The sequence below is a fragment of the Mus musculus genome, chromosome 14 (genome assembly GCF_000001635.26).
Source record: "Mus musculus strain C57BL/6J chromosome 14, GRCm38.p6 C57BL/6J".
Taxonomy (NCBI): Eukaryota; Metazoa; Chordata; class Mammalia; order Rodentia; family Muridae; genus Mus; species Mus musculus.
Genome location: NC_000080.6, coordinates 26,767,358 through 26,787,013, shown reverse-complemented (window position 1 = coordinate 26,787,013; position 19,656 = coordinate 26,767,358). Strand labels below are relative to the sequence as shown.

Sequence of the window (19,656 nt, the reverse complement as noted above, 5' to 3'; positions counted from 1 at the left end):
AATACAAAGAATCAACAAAACTTGGTTCTATAAGAAAATCAACAAGATAGATAAACCCTTAGCCAAAGTAAGGGTACAGAGACAGAATCCAAATTAACAAAATCAGAAATGAAAAGGGAGACATAACAACAGGAACTGAGGAAACTCAAAAAGATCATCAGATCTTAATACAAAAGCCAACCATTGAAGTGAGATCGGGGACCCCTATGGAAGAGTTTGGGTAAGGATTGAAGGAGGTGAAGAAGATGGCAACCCCATATGCAGACCAACAGTATAAAGTAACTTGGACCTTTGGAAGCTTCCAGAGACTAAGCCACCAACCAAAGAGCATACATTGACTGGTCCATGGCCCCTGGCACATAAGTAGTAGAGGACTGCCTTGTCTGGCCTCAGTGGGAGAGGATGCAGCTAATCCTGTTAGAGACTTGATGCCCTAGGGAAGGGGGATGTCGGGTGTGTGTGTGTGTGTGTGTGTGTGTGTGTGTGTGTGTGAAGTGTGTGAGAGGGGAGCACCCTCTCAGAGGCAAATGGGAGGTAGGATGAGGGAAAAATTCTGGGGTTGGGGACAACAATATTTGGAATGTAAATAAATAAAATAAGGATTTTTAAAGGTCTAGAAACTATGGTTTAATACAAATATTCTAGGTAAGTTTAAGCTTTTAAGTTATTTGTAATTTAAGCAATATAAAAGCAAAGGAGTCTGCGTTTGTAAGGAAGATGCTTGTGATCCCGAATTTGGGAGGTGGAGGCAGGAGGATCAGAAGTTTAAGGTCCTCTTCAATTAAATAGTGAGTTCGAGGCCAAAACAAATAAACAAACAAATAGTAAATAAATAAATAAATAAAATAATAAAACAAAGATAAAGAAAAACCGACTTTATTCATTCCTGCATTGTGACTGTAAATTTAATTGAGTTTTACAGAATCTTCAGAAATTGGAGTCAGTCAGAGAATTACTGTGCTGTTACCTTGCATTTCTTCCTCCGAAATACTAAAGAAGGTGGTACTAGCCAGTCAAAGAGCTCTTTCAGCAGATTTTGATGTTCTAGTTCACTTAGAGGCTCTTTCAATGAGTTCAACCATGAAGCCACTAGTGGCTCCCATCCTAACTGTGACGGTTCCAAATAAATCATGCCGCAGCGACTCACAGTGGCTGGCTGGAGAAAAAGCAGAGATTTCCTTTTTCCATTTCCAAAAGAGATTGCTTTTCCAGGAGTGGTCCCTGACCTATAAGTCCTTTCAGGATGTATGTAGGTCACACCCATTTTTATACTCTAAAAAAACACTACATGTGCCCAATACAGAAAACTATTTTCAGTCAGGTCCTTAGCCATCTTCTACCTATTCATGTTTAGACATCGTCTAATCATGATTTGAAATGCCCAAACCTAACTAATTTCCTTGAAGAAGTCTTGAATCTTCTGCAAAATGAGGTCAAACACAAACATCATCTAAGGTCTTTCTCCTCCCGTTGCTCCCATGGATGCCCAGTCCCCTCTGTGCTCTCAGGACGCTTACATGTAACTGTGCACCATCTGCTTATCCGTTTTAAACATACACTGAGTCTTACCATCTGTCTATCCCCAGTGTTAAGCCCATCTTCGAACACAAAATATTTTGATTCAATAAATGAATAAACTATAAACCGAGTATTATATATTAAGAACTTACCGAAGCCTGTGAAAGGTCCATTGTTTCAAAGATGAGGCTCATTTGAGGGGACATTTGAATGATTTCTCCACTCATAAGGCAAAGCTAAAGGCAAATATTTTTCAAATATTTTAAAATTCAGATAGAATTGTTCTGTTTATAGATAAAAGATGTGCTGGGATATAAAAGCATGAATATGGATGGAAGCCAGAAAAAAAAATCCTAGTCTAGCCCTGTGTTTATGATGCCTCCTTAGTTTCGTTAATCTAAAATATTTCCTCTTCTATCAAATATGTTCAAAACTTGGATTTATCAATCACATGCTTTCTCTCAAATTCTCATCTTTTCTATTATTAAAACTACCTTATCTCAAGCTTCTTGGCTTAGAGATAATTAAATTTAATAATATCAGTGACTATTATTATTAACTATTCACACATCAAATTAATTTTGTTACATAGTCTCAACCACCTCCACTTCTCTCTCTTTTGTTTCCTCTCTGCTTCTACAATCTTCATTCTAGACTTGGGACTCTCTCTAGTCATATGCCAACAAAGAAGTGTCTAACATTTCTGGATTCATCTTGTTAGGTATAAAATAGAGTGGCAAAGAGTTGTATTATACTAGCCATGCAGGGCTATTCGTATTTAATTTACCAATGTAAAAATTAAATGTAGTTCAGTTCTTCGGCACCTTTCTTTTCTTTCTGCACAAGATGAAGTGCGTGGACCCTATGCATGCTGGCAAGCACTCTATTTCTAAGCTATCTCCCCACCCCAAGTTCAGTTCTTCAGCTACACTAACCAATTCTGCAAACGAAGTGTTGGTAAGCCACATGTGACTGGCTGACATCTACCTTAACAGTGCAGACATTTCCAGAATTGTAGAAAGTTCTACTTGAGAGAAATAATCTAGAATATGTCTAAGTGTGTACCCGATGACACCAGTGAGCACTGTTCTGCTATCAGGTTAGGACAGGACAGCAGCATCACCCTCACTCTCCTGTGCTGCCACCGTCAAACACAAGCCAACCATCCGGAAATCCTTGCTTTTGCTGTCACCTGCCAGGCCCAGAGGATCTTTTTCTCACCCAATACTCCATTCCTGGCCCAGTTTCATCAATACATCTTATGTTTCTGACCAACCTGTCTTCACTTATTTTTGACTTGCTTTTCTCCATTCATTCATTCCATATATCTGGAAATTTATCTCTTGGGGAAAAAACCATGTCATTCTGAATGATTCAATTCAAGCATCTTAGCTCTGCCCACATCAGTTCTCCTGCTCATTAACATCGAGTACACCTCTTTTCCTTTACTTCAGAACAGTTTCCCCTCCCTAATGGATCCTGACTATGGTTCTCACTCCCTCTGTGCAGACCAACTTCTCCCTAACGTGCTCTCTCCTCATCTTGGTAAGGCATGTCTTATCACAGCTGGTTTTACTTCCTTTCTTAGGTAAGTTCTGCTTTGTATACGGTGCTTCTACTATTTGCACACCATTATCTTTAGAGAATATTTCACAAAGGCAGCCTTTTAAATTAACCCAGTCCTCAGTACTACCCACATACACTTCTATGTTTCTGGAAGCCCGTGGCTCTCAACCTTCCTATGCTGTGCTCCTTTAACATAGTTCCTCATGTTGAGGTGACCCCAACCATAAAATTATTTTGTTGTTTACTTCATGACTATCATTTTGCTATGTAATGTAAATTTCTGATATGCAGGATCTCTCATAAGTGACCCCAGAGGTCATGGGTTGAGAACACTGCTAAGCAGATCTGCTTCCCAGCTTCCACTGTGGCTAATTAAAATGCTTTCATTTCTTCTGAAAAGAACTGAGGCTCACCCCTTCATAAACACAAGTCAGCAGGACTGTATTTTGTCACCACCAACTCTGTGTATCAGGTGACACTCCTGTCATTGATGTGAGAGCAGCCTTCTGTGTGAGTTTAAATCCTTACATTTCATTCTGCTCATTAACTCCTCCTTTCTGAATCATCAACACCTGTCTGTTTACTTTTCTTTCTCAGTGCGATCAATACTACTGAGTGAAAAATGTGACCAACAGTGATAAGGTGCTTAAACATACATTTGAGTACTAATTAAATGAATTCACTGTTTAATAGGGTAGTCATTTCATATATTTATTTTTAAAAACGTGGGTGGGGGGAAAGAGCCCAATGGTAGAGTTCTGGCTTAACATCTGCCCAAGGATTCAGTCCCTAAGGCTACAAAACAAGTATGGAAACACTGAGCCATATTCACACAGTAGAATACTAATGCAGACATGAAAGAGAATAAGGAATAAAATAGAAAACAACAACACTAACACCTTACATACATAGACCCAAACTGGAGAGCACTAAAGAATGTGAGTCTACTAACATGAAGTTCAAAACGTGCTAAAACCAGTTATTACTTATTAAGTGATGATCTCTAGAAAATATTATGACTTGGAAGGTGCATGAATGAACCTCTGGGTGCAGAAAATTTGATGCATCTTTATTTTGGTAACAGCTATGAAAATGTTCAAATACAGTAAAATCATAGCATCCACTTTTTAGAATTTTATTACCATTTATTCTCAATTAAAAGAAACATTATAAGACTACCATTGTCTAGTTCTTTTGTATATCTCTCATGTCCCATGGTAACATTTTACAGATAAAAAATAAAGTAACTTTTTTAAAAAAAGAAATGAGACTTTTATTTTCTTCTAACTTCTATAAACTTCTATATGGAAATATAAGATTGAACTAACTTAACTTATTCTTTTTTATGTGTATGAGTTTTATGCCCACATGTCCATCTGTCCAGCACATGTGCACAGTGACAAGGAATGAGTCACAGATGACTGTTAGGCACCAGGTGGGTTCTGGGAACACTGACCCTGGATTCTCAGTCCTCTGAAGAGTAGCCAGTGCTCTTAACAGCTAAGCAATCTTCCCCGGCCCAACTTAAGTTTTTAGTAGATTACTATGGTGGTTTGAATATGAATGGCTCTCATGGGCTTATATATTTCAATGCTTACTCACATATATTTGAATGACTTTGTCACCAGGCACTACTTGAAAAGATTAAAAGGGTCTTGTTGGAGTAAGTGTGTCACTGGATGTGGGCTTTGAGGTTTCAATATCCCATGTCAAGGCCCGAGTATATCCCCCCCCTTTTTCTCTCTCTCCCCATGGATTATAATGCAGCTCTCAGCTACTGTTCCAGTGCCTGTCCACCTTCATTCTCTCTGTCACAATGATAATGGTCTAGCCCTCTGAAACTGTGAGCAAGCCCCAATTAAATGTGTTCATTTATAGAAGCTGCCTTGGTCATGGTGTCCCTTCCCAGCAATAGAGCAGTGACTAGTACAACTACTATGTTAATGGAGCAGCTTGACTATAACATACTTGTATTCTATTTAAAACAAAAGACTATAGCATAACCTTTACGAAAAGATAATTTATAAATGTATTCAATTTTTACATACTTTAGTTTAAATATATAATCCTAGAATTGCTTAATTATATCTGAATAAGTTCTGCTTTAAATAATAGTGATTTACCTTTTTATTATCATCCAATACTGTATTCATACTCTCTATCCACAAAGTATCAATAGGACCATCAAATACAACCCACTTCCGGTCAGGTGATTCTGCTAAGGCAAATTCTCTAAATGTGTTTGCCACAATACCATCAGTCCACTGAGGAAAAAAAGGAGAAGCTGAAAAACTTCCCTCATAAAATAAATTGAATTTATTTTTTAAAACATAGAAATACTTCTAATTACTTGCTTTAATATGTACTGTTTATAGAAAAGAATATTATCTTGTAGATTACCTCATGAGACACTGGGTCAAACTGCCCAAAAAGTTGACCCATAGTAATTGATTTGGGGTTTACAGTCCTATACATGACCTTTTCTTCGTCTCCATAGTTGCGTTCATTCATAAGAGTTAACGTGTCCGCCAGCACGTGCAGCACTTCTGTCTTGGCAGCAAAAGGCTCTCCTACCAACATGAAACTATAAGAGACAGAGATATACAGGAAGATGGTAATAATATGACCAATCAAATTATTTGTACCAGCATAGAGTTCATCACTCTGTGGTGATCACCATATATAATTTTTTAATTTCTAAAATATTTCCTATGATATGATAAAATACACCTAATTTCTAAACTGATTAAGTCTACATTGAATTTTCCATAATCATAACACTCTCAAAGATACCATATAATGGAACATCTCTACATGACAATACAATTTTATTAGTCCTATATTCTTAAACTAAAAACCAAGACACGAGAAGAACTGTTTTAAAGCTTTCGATGGCTATGGTGATTACAAGTGCTCTTTGCCATACATTTCCAGACCTCCTCCTGGCACATAGGCCTCTTTGCCACTCTTGTAGAAACATCGGGTGTCTAATTCCAACCAATGAGTCATTCACAATAGATAATTGCCAATAAGGGAACTGACAGAGCTATCTCCCTCCTTTCAAGAATGTGATCCACAGTGTCGAGATGTGGCTACTCTTTGTGACTAGGATAAACAGAGTTCTCCCTGCTAACCTCTAAATGGACATGCAGAATGAATGAAAAATTAGGCTTTGCATTGTAAGTGACTGTGTAGCTTAGCCCGTCCTAGGGAAGAAAACTGAAGTATAATGCACTGGCTTAGAAGCCAGGACAAATGAACAGCTTCCAGAGGACAAACGATTGACCATTGTTATGCAGTGGTAGAATACTTGATGAATTTAATCATTCAGATAAATTGGAAGACAGATAATCTATCTAATGGAGGGGGAAAGGGTAGTGAATACAGAGCTATTAGAAACAATGGAAAGGCATCTCTGCATTTAACAAGAAACTATAAAGATGGAGCACAGAGGAGATGAGGGACAGGTCTGTCTGCAAGTAGATGTGAAGGAGAAGAGAGGGAGCTCAGAAGCTCCAGAAACTGCAGGATTCCCATGCACATGGTCAAAATTCAAGAAAACTTCCAACAATGAAAACTTAGAAGGGTATAAAGGATGAAATCAAGGACCGGGCTATTTTGTCACGGTATTAAAATCTATGAAGGATTAATATGGTTCTCAGTATCGAAGCCCCCATCCTTTGGGAGTTCACCAGTTGATACCCAAAACCATGAGCACTATGCAAGGGTATGTAATACTATGTTCTTTCTTGCATATTCAAAACTACAATACAGGCTAATTTATAAATTGGACATAGTAAGAGACTAACAATAGCTAGTCATAAAGTAGAATAATTCTAATAATATACTTTGAAAATATTATATGACAGTGCTCTCTCTCAAAATATGAAATTGTCCCTTCATATTTTCAGACTGCAGTTGATTGACTGTGAGTAACTTAAGCATAGAAATGGAAACTGCAGGCAGAGAGGGCCACCATCATTATTTTGGAAGGAAACAAGACTGGATGAAAACAGGCTGGAGGTGTAGAATCTCCTAAGCCTGGAAAGGTTAAGTTTCCCACAAGGATTTAGAGAAATAAAACTGTACTTAGGGCAGATGGAGGATTAAAATATATAAAAGCTGATTATAATTTTCAAAAGATGTTTACTGATTTCTACCTCCTGAGTCTGGTCTAATAACACACACATGTGCTCAGCCCTGGATGCATGAGGGGTGGTTTCCTATTCCTTCACCTTAGTGTATGTTTCAAATTTGTATAATTCAAAGGCTTTTATTTTAACTTCTCAAAAATTGTGATTATTAGACCCCAACTTTCACCAAACAGGAAATGCTGGGACCATTCTTTTGTTACTAAAAGTAACATTTTTTTCTTGTTACTATACGCATGTTGAGGAAAAAAGACAAAAATAGGAAAACCTTTCAAATGTTAAGTCAAGTTCTGTGGAAAACAGCTGATTAGGAAGACCCTCTCAGGAAACAAGAATCAAGCAGTGTTAGGTCCAGGATAGTATAAAAAGCATTAGGTTGACACATTTTAAGAGATCCTTTAAGAAAAAAATGTTCATATAATTATGAATTCAAAATTACATATCCACCTTATAAAATAAGTTATATGCACAAAATGTTTATAGCTGCTTGGATGGTTCCTTATAAAGACAAGGTCCTAAACTTTATACTCCATTAGTTTCACAGTACAACCATCTCTGAAAATGGGACTATTAGGTGCCCAAGTGGATTTCAGAATTGATGCCTAACAATGTAGGCTGTGTTTACTGTACTTCTGAGACAGGATATTTCAACCTGGCCCAGATTCGGGACATTTCTACCTTGATGCTCAAAGTAGGATTAGAGGTGTGAATGCCTCCTCTGCTTCTTTGTTCTTTGCTGTAAGCTACTGAGAAGAGAGGGATTATTTGCTCCCTAGCCTTCCAATTATAAAAAGTTTATTGCTTCTTTTTGTTCTCCAGTTTAATTTAAAATAACATTAAACTATGGCAAATAATCAATATTCTTACCCATGTCGAACAATCATCATTTCATATGTCTGAATAATTTTTTCAAGAAAAAATTTAACAGGCTGAAGATTATGTGTTTGGCAGGTTTCATGTGCACATTCCAAAAATTCCTGAAATAAAATAGAAATGAAATGTGTTTCTACAAAGTGTCATTATAAATTATGTCATACAGAAGGAATTTTTCAAATTAAAAAGAATAAATAGAATTAAGATGCTTTTAATATAACAATCTAAGTTATTAATGATCATAGCATTGGATATATGTTAAAATAAGAACAATTCTAATGGTGTTTGCCAAAATTCTATTTTTGGTTAAGAATATGCTAGATAACCCTTCATACCATAGCAACTAGGAATAAGCAGACAAGCTATTGAAGAACCATAAGGCACTGTATATGCAAATCATCCTGATGGAACTTAAGTTCAGAAGTGGGTAGTCTTTCCTGAGTGTCTTGTCTAGTTTTATGTCAACTCAACTTGACCCAAGCTATGGTCATCTGAGAGCAGAGACCCTCAGTTGAGAAAATCCCTCTATAAGATCAGGCTGCAGGCAAGCCTGAAGGGAATTTTCTTAATTAGTGATTGATGTGAGCGGGCCCAGCCTATTGTAGGTGGTATCACACCAAGGCTGGTGTTCCTGGATTCTATAAGAAAGCAGACTGAAGGCAAATGGATGGAACTAGAAAATATCATCCTGAGTGAGGTAACTCAGACCCAAAAGGACATGCATGGTATGTACTCACTAATAAGTGGATATTAGCCAAAAAAAAAAAAAAAAAGTACAGACTACTACCCAGGATACAATTCACAGAACTCAAAAAGGTTAACAAGGCAAAGAGCCCAAGTGAGGATGCCTCAATCCCATTTGGGAGGACGAAAAAAGAATCACAGGAAGGCAGAGGGAGGGAGGCAGGGAGGGGCCTGGGTGTGAAAGGGGACATGGAGGGGAAGAAGGGAACATGATCAGGTATTGGGTGGTGGTGGGGAACAGGACTGAAGTCCTGAGGGCCAGCAGAAAGAATGGAAACAGGCAACCTTGGGAGGTAGGAGGTGTGGAGACCCTCTAGAATGTACCAGAGACCTGGGAGGTGAGAGACTCTCAGGACTCAAAGAGAGGGACCTTAGATGAAATGCCCTACAGTGGGGAGAAGGAACTTGTAGAGCCCTTCTCCAGCAGGAAGACAGGGCATCAAGTGAGGGAGAGGGTTACCATTTCACAGTCAAAACTCTGACCCATAATTGTTCCTGTCTGAAAGAACTGCAGAGACAAAAATGGAGAGGAGCCTGAGGAAAAGGAAGTTCAGCGACAGGCCCAAATTAGGATCCAGCTCAAGAGGAGGCCCCTTGACAGTATTATTGAGGCTATGGTGTGCTCACAAAAAGGGGCCTATCATGACTGCCCTCTGAAAGACCCAACAAGCAGTTGAAAGAGTCAGATGCAGATATTTACACCCAATCAATGGACAGAAGCTGCTGACCCCTGTTAGGGAAAAGCTGGAAGGAGCTGAGGAGGAGGGCAACCCTATAGAAGGACCAGCAGTCTCAACTAACTTGGACCCCTGAGATCTCTCAGACACTGGGCCACCAACCAGGCAGAGGAGAGGAGAAGAGAGGAGAGGAGAGGAGAGGAGAGGAGAGGAGAGGAGAGGAGAGGAGAGGAGAGGAGAAGAGAATTGAAGAGAAGAGAATTGAGAAGAGAAGAGGAGAGGAGAGGAGAGGAGAAAGAGAAAGAGAAAGAGAAAGAGAAAGAGAAAGAGAAAGAGAAAGAGAAAGAGAAAGAGAAAGAGAAAGAGAAAGAGAAAGAGCAAGAGCAAGAGCAAGAGCAAGAGCAAGAGCAAGAGCAAGAGCAAGAGCAAGAGCAAGAGCAAGAGAAAGAAAGAGAAGAGAAGAGAAGAGAAGAGAAGAGAAGAGAAGAGAAGAGAAGAGAAGAGAAGAGAAAGCAGGCTGAACAAACCATAGGGAGCAAGTCAGTAAGCAACATCCATGGCCTCTGCACCAGCCCCTACCTCTAGATTCCTGTACTGTTTGAGTTCCTGTCCTGACTATCTTTGATGATGAATTCTGATATTAAATGTAAGGTAAAGAAAACCTTTCCAGCTGGGTGTGTTGGTTTACACCTTTAATCCCATCACTCAGGAGACATAGGCAGGTAGATCTGAGCTTGGGGCCAGCCTAGTCTACAGAGTGAGTTCCAGAACAGTCAGGGCTACACAGAGAAATCCTGTCCAAAACAAACAAACAAACAAACAAACAAACAAACCCTTTCATCCCCAAGTTGATTTTGGTCATGGTGTTTCATCACATCAATAGAAACCCTCACAAGATACTGGGTAAACATAACTACAACTATGTTATGTGATGTTAAGTTATGTTATGTTTTATGTTATGTTATGTTTGTTATGTTATACTGTGTTATGTCATGTTATGTTATGCCATGTTACTATGGCCCCTTTAATGCTCACACTTTCAATCTCAGCACTTATGAGCAAAAGCAGATAGATATCTATGAGTTTTAGGCCAGTCTGCTCTACATAGTGAAATCCAAACGCAGTCTCAGCCTGCCTCTTCTCCCCCAAAACCTAAACTTCTGCTGAAGGAAAGGATCTATAATATAGCTGGATAGCACACAAAACAAGGAAAAAGAAACCAACACTCTTGGGCATACACCCAAAGATACGTCATTCTACCAGAGACATTTGCTCAACCATGTTTATTGCTGTTCTGTTCATAATGGCTAGAAACGGAAACAACCTAGTTGTCCTAGACAGAGATGTCCCTCAACAGAAGAATGGATAAAGAAAATGGGGTACATTTACACAATGGAGTATTAATCAGACATTTTTAAAAGAATGAGGTCATAAAATTCACAGGTAATAGATAGAACTAGAAAACCATCATCTTGAGTGAGGTATCCCAGAAACAGAAAGACAATTACGGTACAGTATGACTTGCTTATATGTGGATGTTAGCTATTAAGTCAATGTTAAGTTGCTACCAATTTTAAAAAGCGAGCTATAGAATAATTTTATACAAATCTCAAGAAAGGATTTTGCCTTGAAACAACAAAAGAAACAAGGGGAAAAATGTGCAAAGACAATTAAAATAACATGAGTTACTCCATACATATCAATAATTAATTAAAATAACATGAGTTATACCTTACATATCAATAATTAATTAAAATAATGTGAGTCGCTCCTCATATCAATAATTAATTTGGGTCTGTCTCAGCAGATACGGCCCCAGACATTCACCAGGCCGGACAACTTGACTTTAGTCCCTGAGAGCCGTGTGCTAGAAGGAGAGGACTGACTCCTGCAAGCTGTCCTTCGTTCTCTACATGAGATCTGTGGCATGCATGTGCGCATGTGCACACACATACACAAAAAAGTAATTGTTTAATTACTTTGAATATAAATGGATTGCACAATCCAATAAAAGTGTATCAAAGGACTGAACTGATTAAACAAACACAAAATCAGACTGGAGAGATGGCTCAGCAGTTAAGAGTACTGACTGTTCTTTCAGAGGTCCTGAGTTCAAATCCCAGCAACCACATGGTGGCTCACAACCATCTGCAATGGGCATCCAATGCCCACTTCTGGTGTGTGCAACAGTGTACCCACATACATAAAATAAATACATAAATATTTAAAACAAACAAACTAACAAACACAAGACCAAAGTATTTGCTGTCTGTTTCATCTTACAGAACACTCACAGAACAAAACTGAATGGATGAGAAAGATACGCTGTGAAAATAAAAATAAAAGAGAGCAGAGGTAGCTATACTTGTTTATAAATAGTAAATAAATATTTATAGATAGTAAAAGGCTAAAAAGACAAAATAAGCTTTAAGCTGAAAACTACAAATATCAAAAATTAGAAAATAATAAAAAATAATAAAACAGAAAGTCTTCAACAATGACAAAGAGGACAGACTTTCAAAAGCAAAGCAAAGCAAAACAAAACAAAACAAAAAACAAAACAAAACAAAACACAACAAAACACAACACAACACAACACCACGGCAGTTGTAAAAGTACACCCAGTACTGAGCACGTAATGACACAGTTAGGCTCTAAGGAAGGCACAACAGTGATAATAAATGGTGTCAGTGTTCTCCTCTCATTATTTCCCAGACAATCCAAACATCAAATCAATTAAGAAAGAAACCTGAATTACACTTCAGTACAAGTGAAGCTGGTTGATCTAAAATTCTTCCCAAATAGCAATAGAATACAGATTCTTAGGTATACACGCTACAAACTAAACCTTAACAGATTCAAAATAAAATCATACCAAGTATCTTTTAATTTTTTCTATTTCAAATTTGATTGAAATTTTGTGTATTTTGATGGTCATAATCACAGGGGTTTTGTTAAATCTTTAAAAAACTAATATCAATGCTTCTCAAACTCTTCCAAATTTTTTTTTTGAAAAATAAGGAATGACTGAAAAGTCCCCTCCAAGACCATCCACACAGAATAAGGTCCCCAATTTAATAACAGTTTGTGAATAATTGAGACATCAGTTGAATTTTTTTGTAGAGTAATTTTCATGGGTTCACTTACTTTGTAGTCGGCCTCAGGAAGCTTAATACCAGGAAATAAGTCACTAGTTATTCCATTAAATAAGGGTATGTCATGTGATAGAAACTTTGGTTCATTTACATCTTTAATTGATCGAAGAAGCTAAAAATCAGAAAAAGAAATGTAATTTAATTGCCTGTTCTTACATGTTTGCTGCGTGCACACACACATACACACACATACACACACACACACACACACACACACACACATACACACGTGCTTAGTCAAAAGTCAAGTTTATTTTATATTGTTTATAGAATGCCCACAATCAGAAGCTAACACTATGCTTATCAAACCTAAAGGCCTTTATACAAAGTATAAGGTACAATAAAAAACCTAAAATTACCCTTTCAATTTTACCTGAAAGACCAAAAGCAACAACTCAGCTGCCTGTGTACAGTTCCTGGTTGATCTCACTAAAGAAATTATCTTTCCACAGAGGTTTTCACAACACACACACGTAATTAATACTCACCAGTATGTCCTCATTTTCATTGGGGTATTTTAATTTTAGATTTCCAGCTGCCACTAACACTGCTTTCACTGCTCGCATTCCATAGTCATAATGAAACTGTGAGGACAGCTGCTCGGAGCACAGCCTGTAGGTCATCACTATCTTCACAGACAGAGGTTTTGCATTCAGAAATCCATAGGAGTAGAGGGAGATTTCTGCGATGAGGGCATAGTTTGGCACCATCATAGCTACTGTTCTGAAAAGAACCTGAGGCATATAATAAATGAAGTACATTACTTACATAAAAGAGACCATTTTCAAAGTGAAGCAGAAGCAGGATCAAAAGATGTGAGTAGCAGTAGTTAAATGATTTTATGTACTCGATAGTTTGGGACTTCTAAAGACGCTTTTGAAAGCTGGGCACGGAAGCATAAATGTGGAATACTGGCTACTCAAGAGACTGACACAGGAGGATTACAAGTCCAACGCCAGCCTTTGCAATTGAGTGGAACGGTCTCCAGATTGTTTAAGAAACTTAGCCTTGGGCAGCAGTTCAGTGGTAGAGGGTTTGCTTTGTATGTTGAGGCCAAGCCTCTGCATCACCAAACAAACACGTGCTTGGAGCTTTACCTTATACCATGTGGGAAGGGGCAGAAGGAGATGAAGAACAAACAAACTCATACTCCCAACAAATTACCTTGAGGTTGTCTGGCAATTCAGAACGTCCTGCATACCCAGGATTCATGGTAATAGCTACAAAACAGTTTGGATTGAGCCTTAGTTCTGTCCCTTCAAAAACAAACGCTTCTAGTTTCTGCTGGATAGCTCGCTGAATGCAAAGAATCTGCTGCGCCACCACAGATAGCACTTCCAGTTCAATTCGATTGAACTCATCAAAGCAAGCCCAAGCACCCGAAGAAGCCAGTCCTTTAAAAAACTAAGGAGATGGGAGGCAAATGGTTAATTTTCTTTCTTTCTTTTTTTTTTTTTTAAAGACATTTGACCTTCTAACTCAAAATTAAAATTAAGCTTTAAAAGCTCCCAGGATATCATCTTTACCACCAAAAGCAAAGCTCAAGTAATACGTAAACTACAACCCAGTACTAACAGCACAGGAATTTGCCTCAGTGTGCCCAGGTAGACCTAGCTGGAAACCAGTGACATTTGATACTACTACCTTTCCCATTGCTAGATAGTCTAGCCCGTCGGAGCAATTGAACACTACACACTGTACAGCCAGCGCTTTAGCCAAGTCCTTGGTGGTTTCCGTTTTTCCTGTGCCTGCTGGCCCTTCTGGAGCACCTCCAAGGTTTAAATAGAAGGCACCTATCTGGATTAAAAAAAAAAAAAAACAGCTTGTGTGAAAAGAATCTATGATTAACTAAAACAACAAATAAACAAGCAAGCTAGATAGCCATTGGCCAAGTGAAGTTATTTGTATTTGTAGCTTCAAGGAAGCCAGGTTACATTGTTATCTTTCAGGATAGAACTTTTTGACTATACAAATGGAAAGTCTAAAGGGTCTCCACAGCTAATAAAATGTAACAAAATCTCCTTTGTTGTCTAATTCTTCATATGTACTAGTTGTCCCTTCAAGAACAGAGTCTAGCTCTGAGGGAGTAAAACTAACTCGGATGGTTTTCTTCAGAAACTAGATGTGGAGGTCTAGGTAGACGATAAGAACGACACTCTCCAGATAGGTAGTTGCAAAGAGGGTAAGCGCTGGCACGGTGGTGCTGATGGGCCTAGATTCGGAAGACAAACAAATGTGTCATCTATGAGTTCTCTGAACTGTGTTCCTTACTCGGTATGTTCTCCATTTTCTGCATCCTCAAAGAACTGCTCTGTATTTGTCTTATGACTATCATCCCTTTTCACTTTGTATAATAGTTGATATGCATTCTTCTTTTTCATTAATCAGAGTTTAAATTCAGCAGTGTATGAATTATTTCTCTAATAAATCATCTGCACAAGAACCCTTGCATCATATGCTACTGGAGAACTCAATTTTATACTCTAACCACTCGGCATTTAATGGGTTGCTGTTTCTTCACGCTCCTCCTGAATTCCCAGGTTGGGTTGGCAGGTGCAGCAAATGAAAATGCACAGGGAAACTTAAATTTTAGATGAACAATGGATGATTTGTTAACAGTTTCCTTGTTTCCCTTACATTATTTAGATGACACGCGCGCACGCACACACACACATCACAAACCATGTAATGATGCTTCAGTTAACAGTAGAGGATGCCAATATCATATGCCATACAACCTCTTCCTGTTGGCCATAAGCAACTAGTTTTGTGGAACATATAGTTTTGCAAATGCATATTTTTGGCATTTGCATGAGACACACTTTGCATGAGAATATATCTCTATCCTTAAGTGACACAAGACATATGAATATATTTTCAATCACTTGAAATTTAGATTTAACTAGAGGTCCTAGATCTATCATTATTGTGGACTTTTAATAGTTGTACTACTATCTTCCTAGAGATAAGTTAATAAAAGAGGGGCCAAAGAGGTGGCAAAGCAGGTAAAGGTATTTGACACCAAACCTGACAACCTGAGTTTACTCCTCAGGTCTCATAAGATAGGAAAGAACAGACTCCTGAAAGTTGTTCTCTGACCTGGGCATAGGCAGCACCCCACTTTCACACACATACACACATAAATACTTGTAAAATGTTTTAAATAAATGAGGATAGTTTATATTAAATTTGGAGAAGAAAATAAATTATGAAACAAAAAGTCAAATTCAGTGTGTGAACAAAGTAACTTAAGTGCATACCAATGTTCTGTAACATCTGTCAGTTAAAGGCGTTATGACAAGTCGAGGTGAGTTACCAAGATACTCATAAGCATATTTGACGTTGCAATTAATGATACGAACTCGAGCATTCTCATATTCCCAGTAATAACGAAGTTGAGCGAGCCACTGAAAATCTGTATCATGTGAGACACCTAGGAAGAATGAAATAAAATCATCAAGTGAATATAACTTGAAAAGTAATTTCTTATTATCACAGCAAACATTAAAATGATTCATGTTTTCAAATTAAAGACAAGATCATTCACCAGGTGAAGGTGGTGTTTGCCTTTAATCCCAGCAATCAGAGGCATCAGAGACAGGCAGATCCTGCGAGTTTGAGGGTAGCCTAGTCTACATAGCTACTTCCAGAACAGCCAGGGCCACTCAGAGAAACCCTGTCTCAAAAACAAACAAACAAAAAAGAAAACAAAAGAGTATTCAAAAAGAAATCCTGTTAAGAAAAAACTCATGTCTTGGTTTCTTAGACACTATCAATATTTTACATTTTGTAGTAAAGAAACGGTCACCTACCCATTTCAATCATGTCCATGACGACATCTCTAGCGTGGACATCAATTGTAACCAAAGCCCCCAGTGTGATCCTGGTCTGCTTAGACAACTTCCCTCTCACCAGCTCCACAATGTCATTTAGTTGATACTGGAGTTCCTTGTAGTACTTCTTTAATCCCTACATAATAGCAGCAGATTAATCGACATTACACACACACACACACACTCACACACGTATGACTATGCCTAGAACATATATCTCACATATATACTTACTATTTATGGAATAACTTTGACTTCAGAATCTATTTCAAAATATAAGTTACAGAATGAATTTGTGTAAGCCTAGTAAAAATAACAAGCTTTCAAAAATGTTAATGCTACATATAGAAATTGCAAAGAACAGACAAGAAAACAAAGAAATATGGAACGAGAAAAAGAATGCTGTTGTTTAAATTCAAATGATGCTTTACCTCTGTTCCACCACTTATGATTTCCTGTGTCTCAGAAGTCCAGAACATTTGAGACACACAAAGAACAACCTGGCCAGGCCACTCTCTGACCCAGTCTTTTCTTGCAGACTCTGGATAAGCCTGAATAATTAAAATAAATTTCTATGTTTAAAAGTTTACAAGAAAAAAAAAGAGCTCTAAACATCTAACAATTTTTAAATTCTTTTGTTGGTTAGTTGCCAAAGTTTTTGATGAAAAATACAAATTATTTCTATTATAGGGAAAATTTAAAAATTTCATTAAACCATTTGAAAAGTCATGCATAAGAAGGGTGAAGATTCTGGAATGGGTTAATGCTTAAGTATAGTTTATGAATGTACAAAGGCTTGAAAACAAGTCAAATATAATATATATTGATGCCAAATTTTAATTGAAAAGGAAACTTGCTGGTTAATGTTGTCAACTTGGCAGAGCCACTGGGAGACAGGCCTCTGGCATGACTGTGGGGTATAACTTGATTAGGTTGATTCAAGAACACCCATCTTAACTGCAGGTGGTATTCATTGGGCAGGTGACTCTGGTGTGTATAAAATGAAGAAAGCAAGCTAATCACTATGGCTGTAGTATGGCCAACTGCTTTTGGCTCTGGCTTTTGGCCCTTGCCACAGTGATCTGTACATTGAATTGTGAACTAAAATAAACACTTCCTTCCTTAAGTTGCTTAGATGAGGTTATTTTATCATAGCAACATAGCAACTAAGACAGTGACCATATAATATATTGAAAAACTGGGCTAGTAGTTAGAATGCCTATGTCACATATCCATAACTTTTCTAAAAACTTATATAATGAGGATATGATTACATTTATTAAATTATATACACCTTAACAATCTGTACATTTGAAATTGAAATATATTTCTTTTTACTACTAATACTTTCATGTTTCAAAGCTTTAAATGTATTTTGGAAGGAAGACTTAATAGTTAAAATGTAGCTTGCCTTGATAACAAATGTTAACAGCAAATACAAATCATAAATTAAAAAACTTTATAGAATGATATTTCAAGTTGATGCTAACAGAAATTATTCTTTTAAAATAATTCATTAAATACAAGAATATATATTACTTCTAAAATGTTTATTATTGAAATACTTATAGCCACATTCAAATAACAAAGTAACATAAGTGGTAAGGAAAAGCAGCAATTGTCAGATGTGTGGTAAGTACATTTTCTATGCCAATGAAGGTATTACCTCATGGACAATGTTGGTGCTTTCCTGTGTGTTTTTAGTTTGTTTGGAATCATAGAGAAAAGACCAAAAAAAAAAAAATTCAATTGCAAAAACAATGACGCTGCAGAAAAACCATCTCAAGAAAGTGAGCTCTGGGCTAGAGAGGTTGCTCAGTGGTGAAGAGAGTGTAACACTCACTCTTCCAGAGGACCAAAGTTCAGTTCCCAGCACCCATGTCTGGTAGCTCCTAACTGGCTGTAACTCCAGTTCCAGAGAGAGGTGATATCTCTGGACTCCATGGGCACTTGCACTAATGTGCACATACTCTCACACAGAGATACAAAAATACTACATATAATTAAAATAATAATAATTTTGAAAGAGAAGCTTCATAGGGCCCTTTAAGAGAAGGCATGTCACTCATTCGGTGACTTCCTGAAAATCGGCTGCAAGGGCTTATCAAGCTACTCTCACGGCACAGCTGCTCCTCTGTGCTGGTAAAGGCTGAACAAGGTAACACATACATCTCAATATTACAATATTTTGATTAGCGTTAAGTGAGGTTCATAAAAGTATCCAGGTGCTATATTTCCTTCCATTTATAATGTACCCATGCATGTTCATCTCATTTAGAGTTTTAAAGTAATTAAATCTCAAAAGCAACAAATGAACTAGATAATTTATTTAGCCTCATGTTTGAGAGGGTCTGACCTATAGACCAGCAAATATTAAAGCACATGGCTGTTTGCCTACTAAAAATATAGAAGTAACACTGCAGCATTCTATTTGTTGGGTTTTTTAAAAAAGGTTTGATTTACTTATTTATTGTGGGGATGGGGATATATACCAAAGAGCAGGTGTGAAGATCAATAGGCAACGCATGGGAATCAGCCCCCCTTTTCCATCATATGGATTTTAAAGATGCAACTCAGACTGTCTGACTTGGCAGTAAGAACCTTGACCTGGTTAGACATAGCTATGGTTTTCTTGTTTGTTTTGTTTTCTTTTGTTAAGACAGAGTTACTTTGTAGCCCAAGCTGAACTGAAACTGTGTAACCCAGGTTGGCCTCAAACTTTGGCAGTACATCTTCCTCAGTTTCTCCAGTGCTGACATTGTAGCCTTGAACTACTATGTCTGGTACATTTCAATTTTGAAATTTACAAAATAAAATTTTGATCTTTCACCAGCCTCCAAAGACCTACTTCTCTTCTCTCATTCCCTTAGAGTAAATCTCACCTATATATGCTCATATCAAAAATACTAAAGTAGTTCTTAAGACCTTCTCCCTTCTCCCCATTTTACTGCAAAATCAATTTAAGACCTGTTAAAATTGGATGCAATTATATTTCTCTGAATAATGTCTAAATTCTTCCATGTCTCCACCACTTGTCTAGTGTCAGCCCATACATTTATCTTCTAGGCTAATGCAGAGTTTCCTAATTTCTCTTCCTGTTTTGATAATCTACTAATCCATTCTTTATACCATAGTCCTA

At 37.6% G+C, this 19,656-nt stretch overlaps 1 protein-coding gene across 5 annotated transcripts in view; it reads right to left on the bottom strand.

Moving 5' to 3' along the window:
- Dnah12 (dynein, axonemal, heavy chain 12) overlaps nt 1-19,656 on the bottom strand; it is a 201,166-nt gene that overhangs the window by 105,706 nt on the left and 75,804 nt on the right. For 4 of the 5 annotated variants that reach the window (XR_001781207.2, NM_001370884.1, XM_017316243.2 and 1 more), the window contains exons 24-35: nt 16,949-17,068; nt 16,497-16,653; nt 15,945-16,117; nt 14,329-14,481; nt 13,849-14,088; nt 13,173-13,418; nt 12,677-12,796; nt 8,103-8,212; nt 5,485-5,668; nt 5,208-5,348; nt 1,671-1,754; nt 968-1,156 (exon numbers count right to left, since the gene is read on the bottom strand). Coding sequence is in view for 4 of the 5 variants with exons in the window: in NM_001370884.1 (NP_001357813.1) it covers nt 968-1,156; nt 1,671-1,754; nt 5,208-5,348; nt 5,485-5,668; nt 8,103-8,212; nt 12,677-12,796; nt 13,173-13,418; nt 13,849-14,088; nt 14,329-14,481; nt 15,945-16,117; nt 16,497-16,653; nt 16,949-17,068 (1,917 nt within the window). In the remaining variant the exon portion in view is untranslated. The remainder of the gene's footprint in view (nt 1-967; nt 1,157-1,670; nt 1,755-5,207; nt 5,349-5,484; nt 5,669-8,102; nt 8,213-12,676; nt 12,797-13,172; nt 13,419-13,848; nt 14,089-14,328; nt 14,482-15,944; nt 16,118-16,496; nt 16,654-16,948; nt 17,069-19,656) is intronic. The other variant, XM_017316242.2, reaches the window with a different exon arrangement.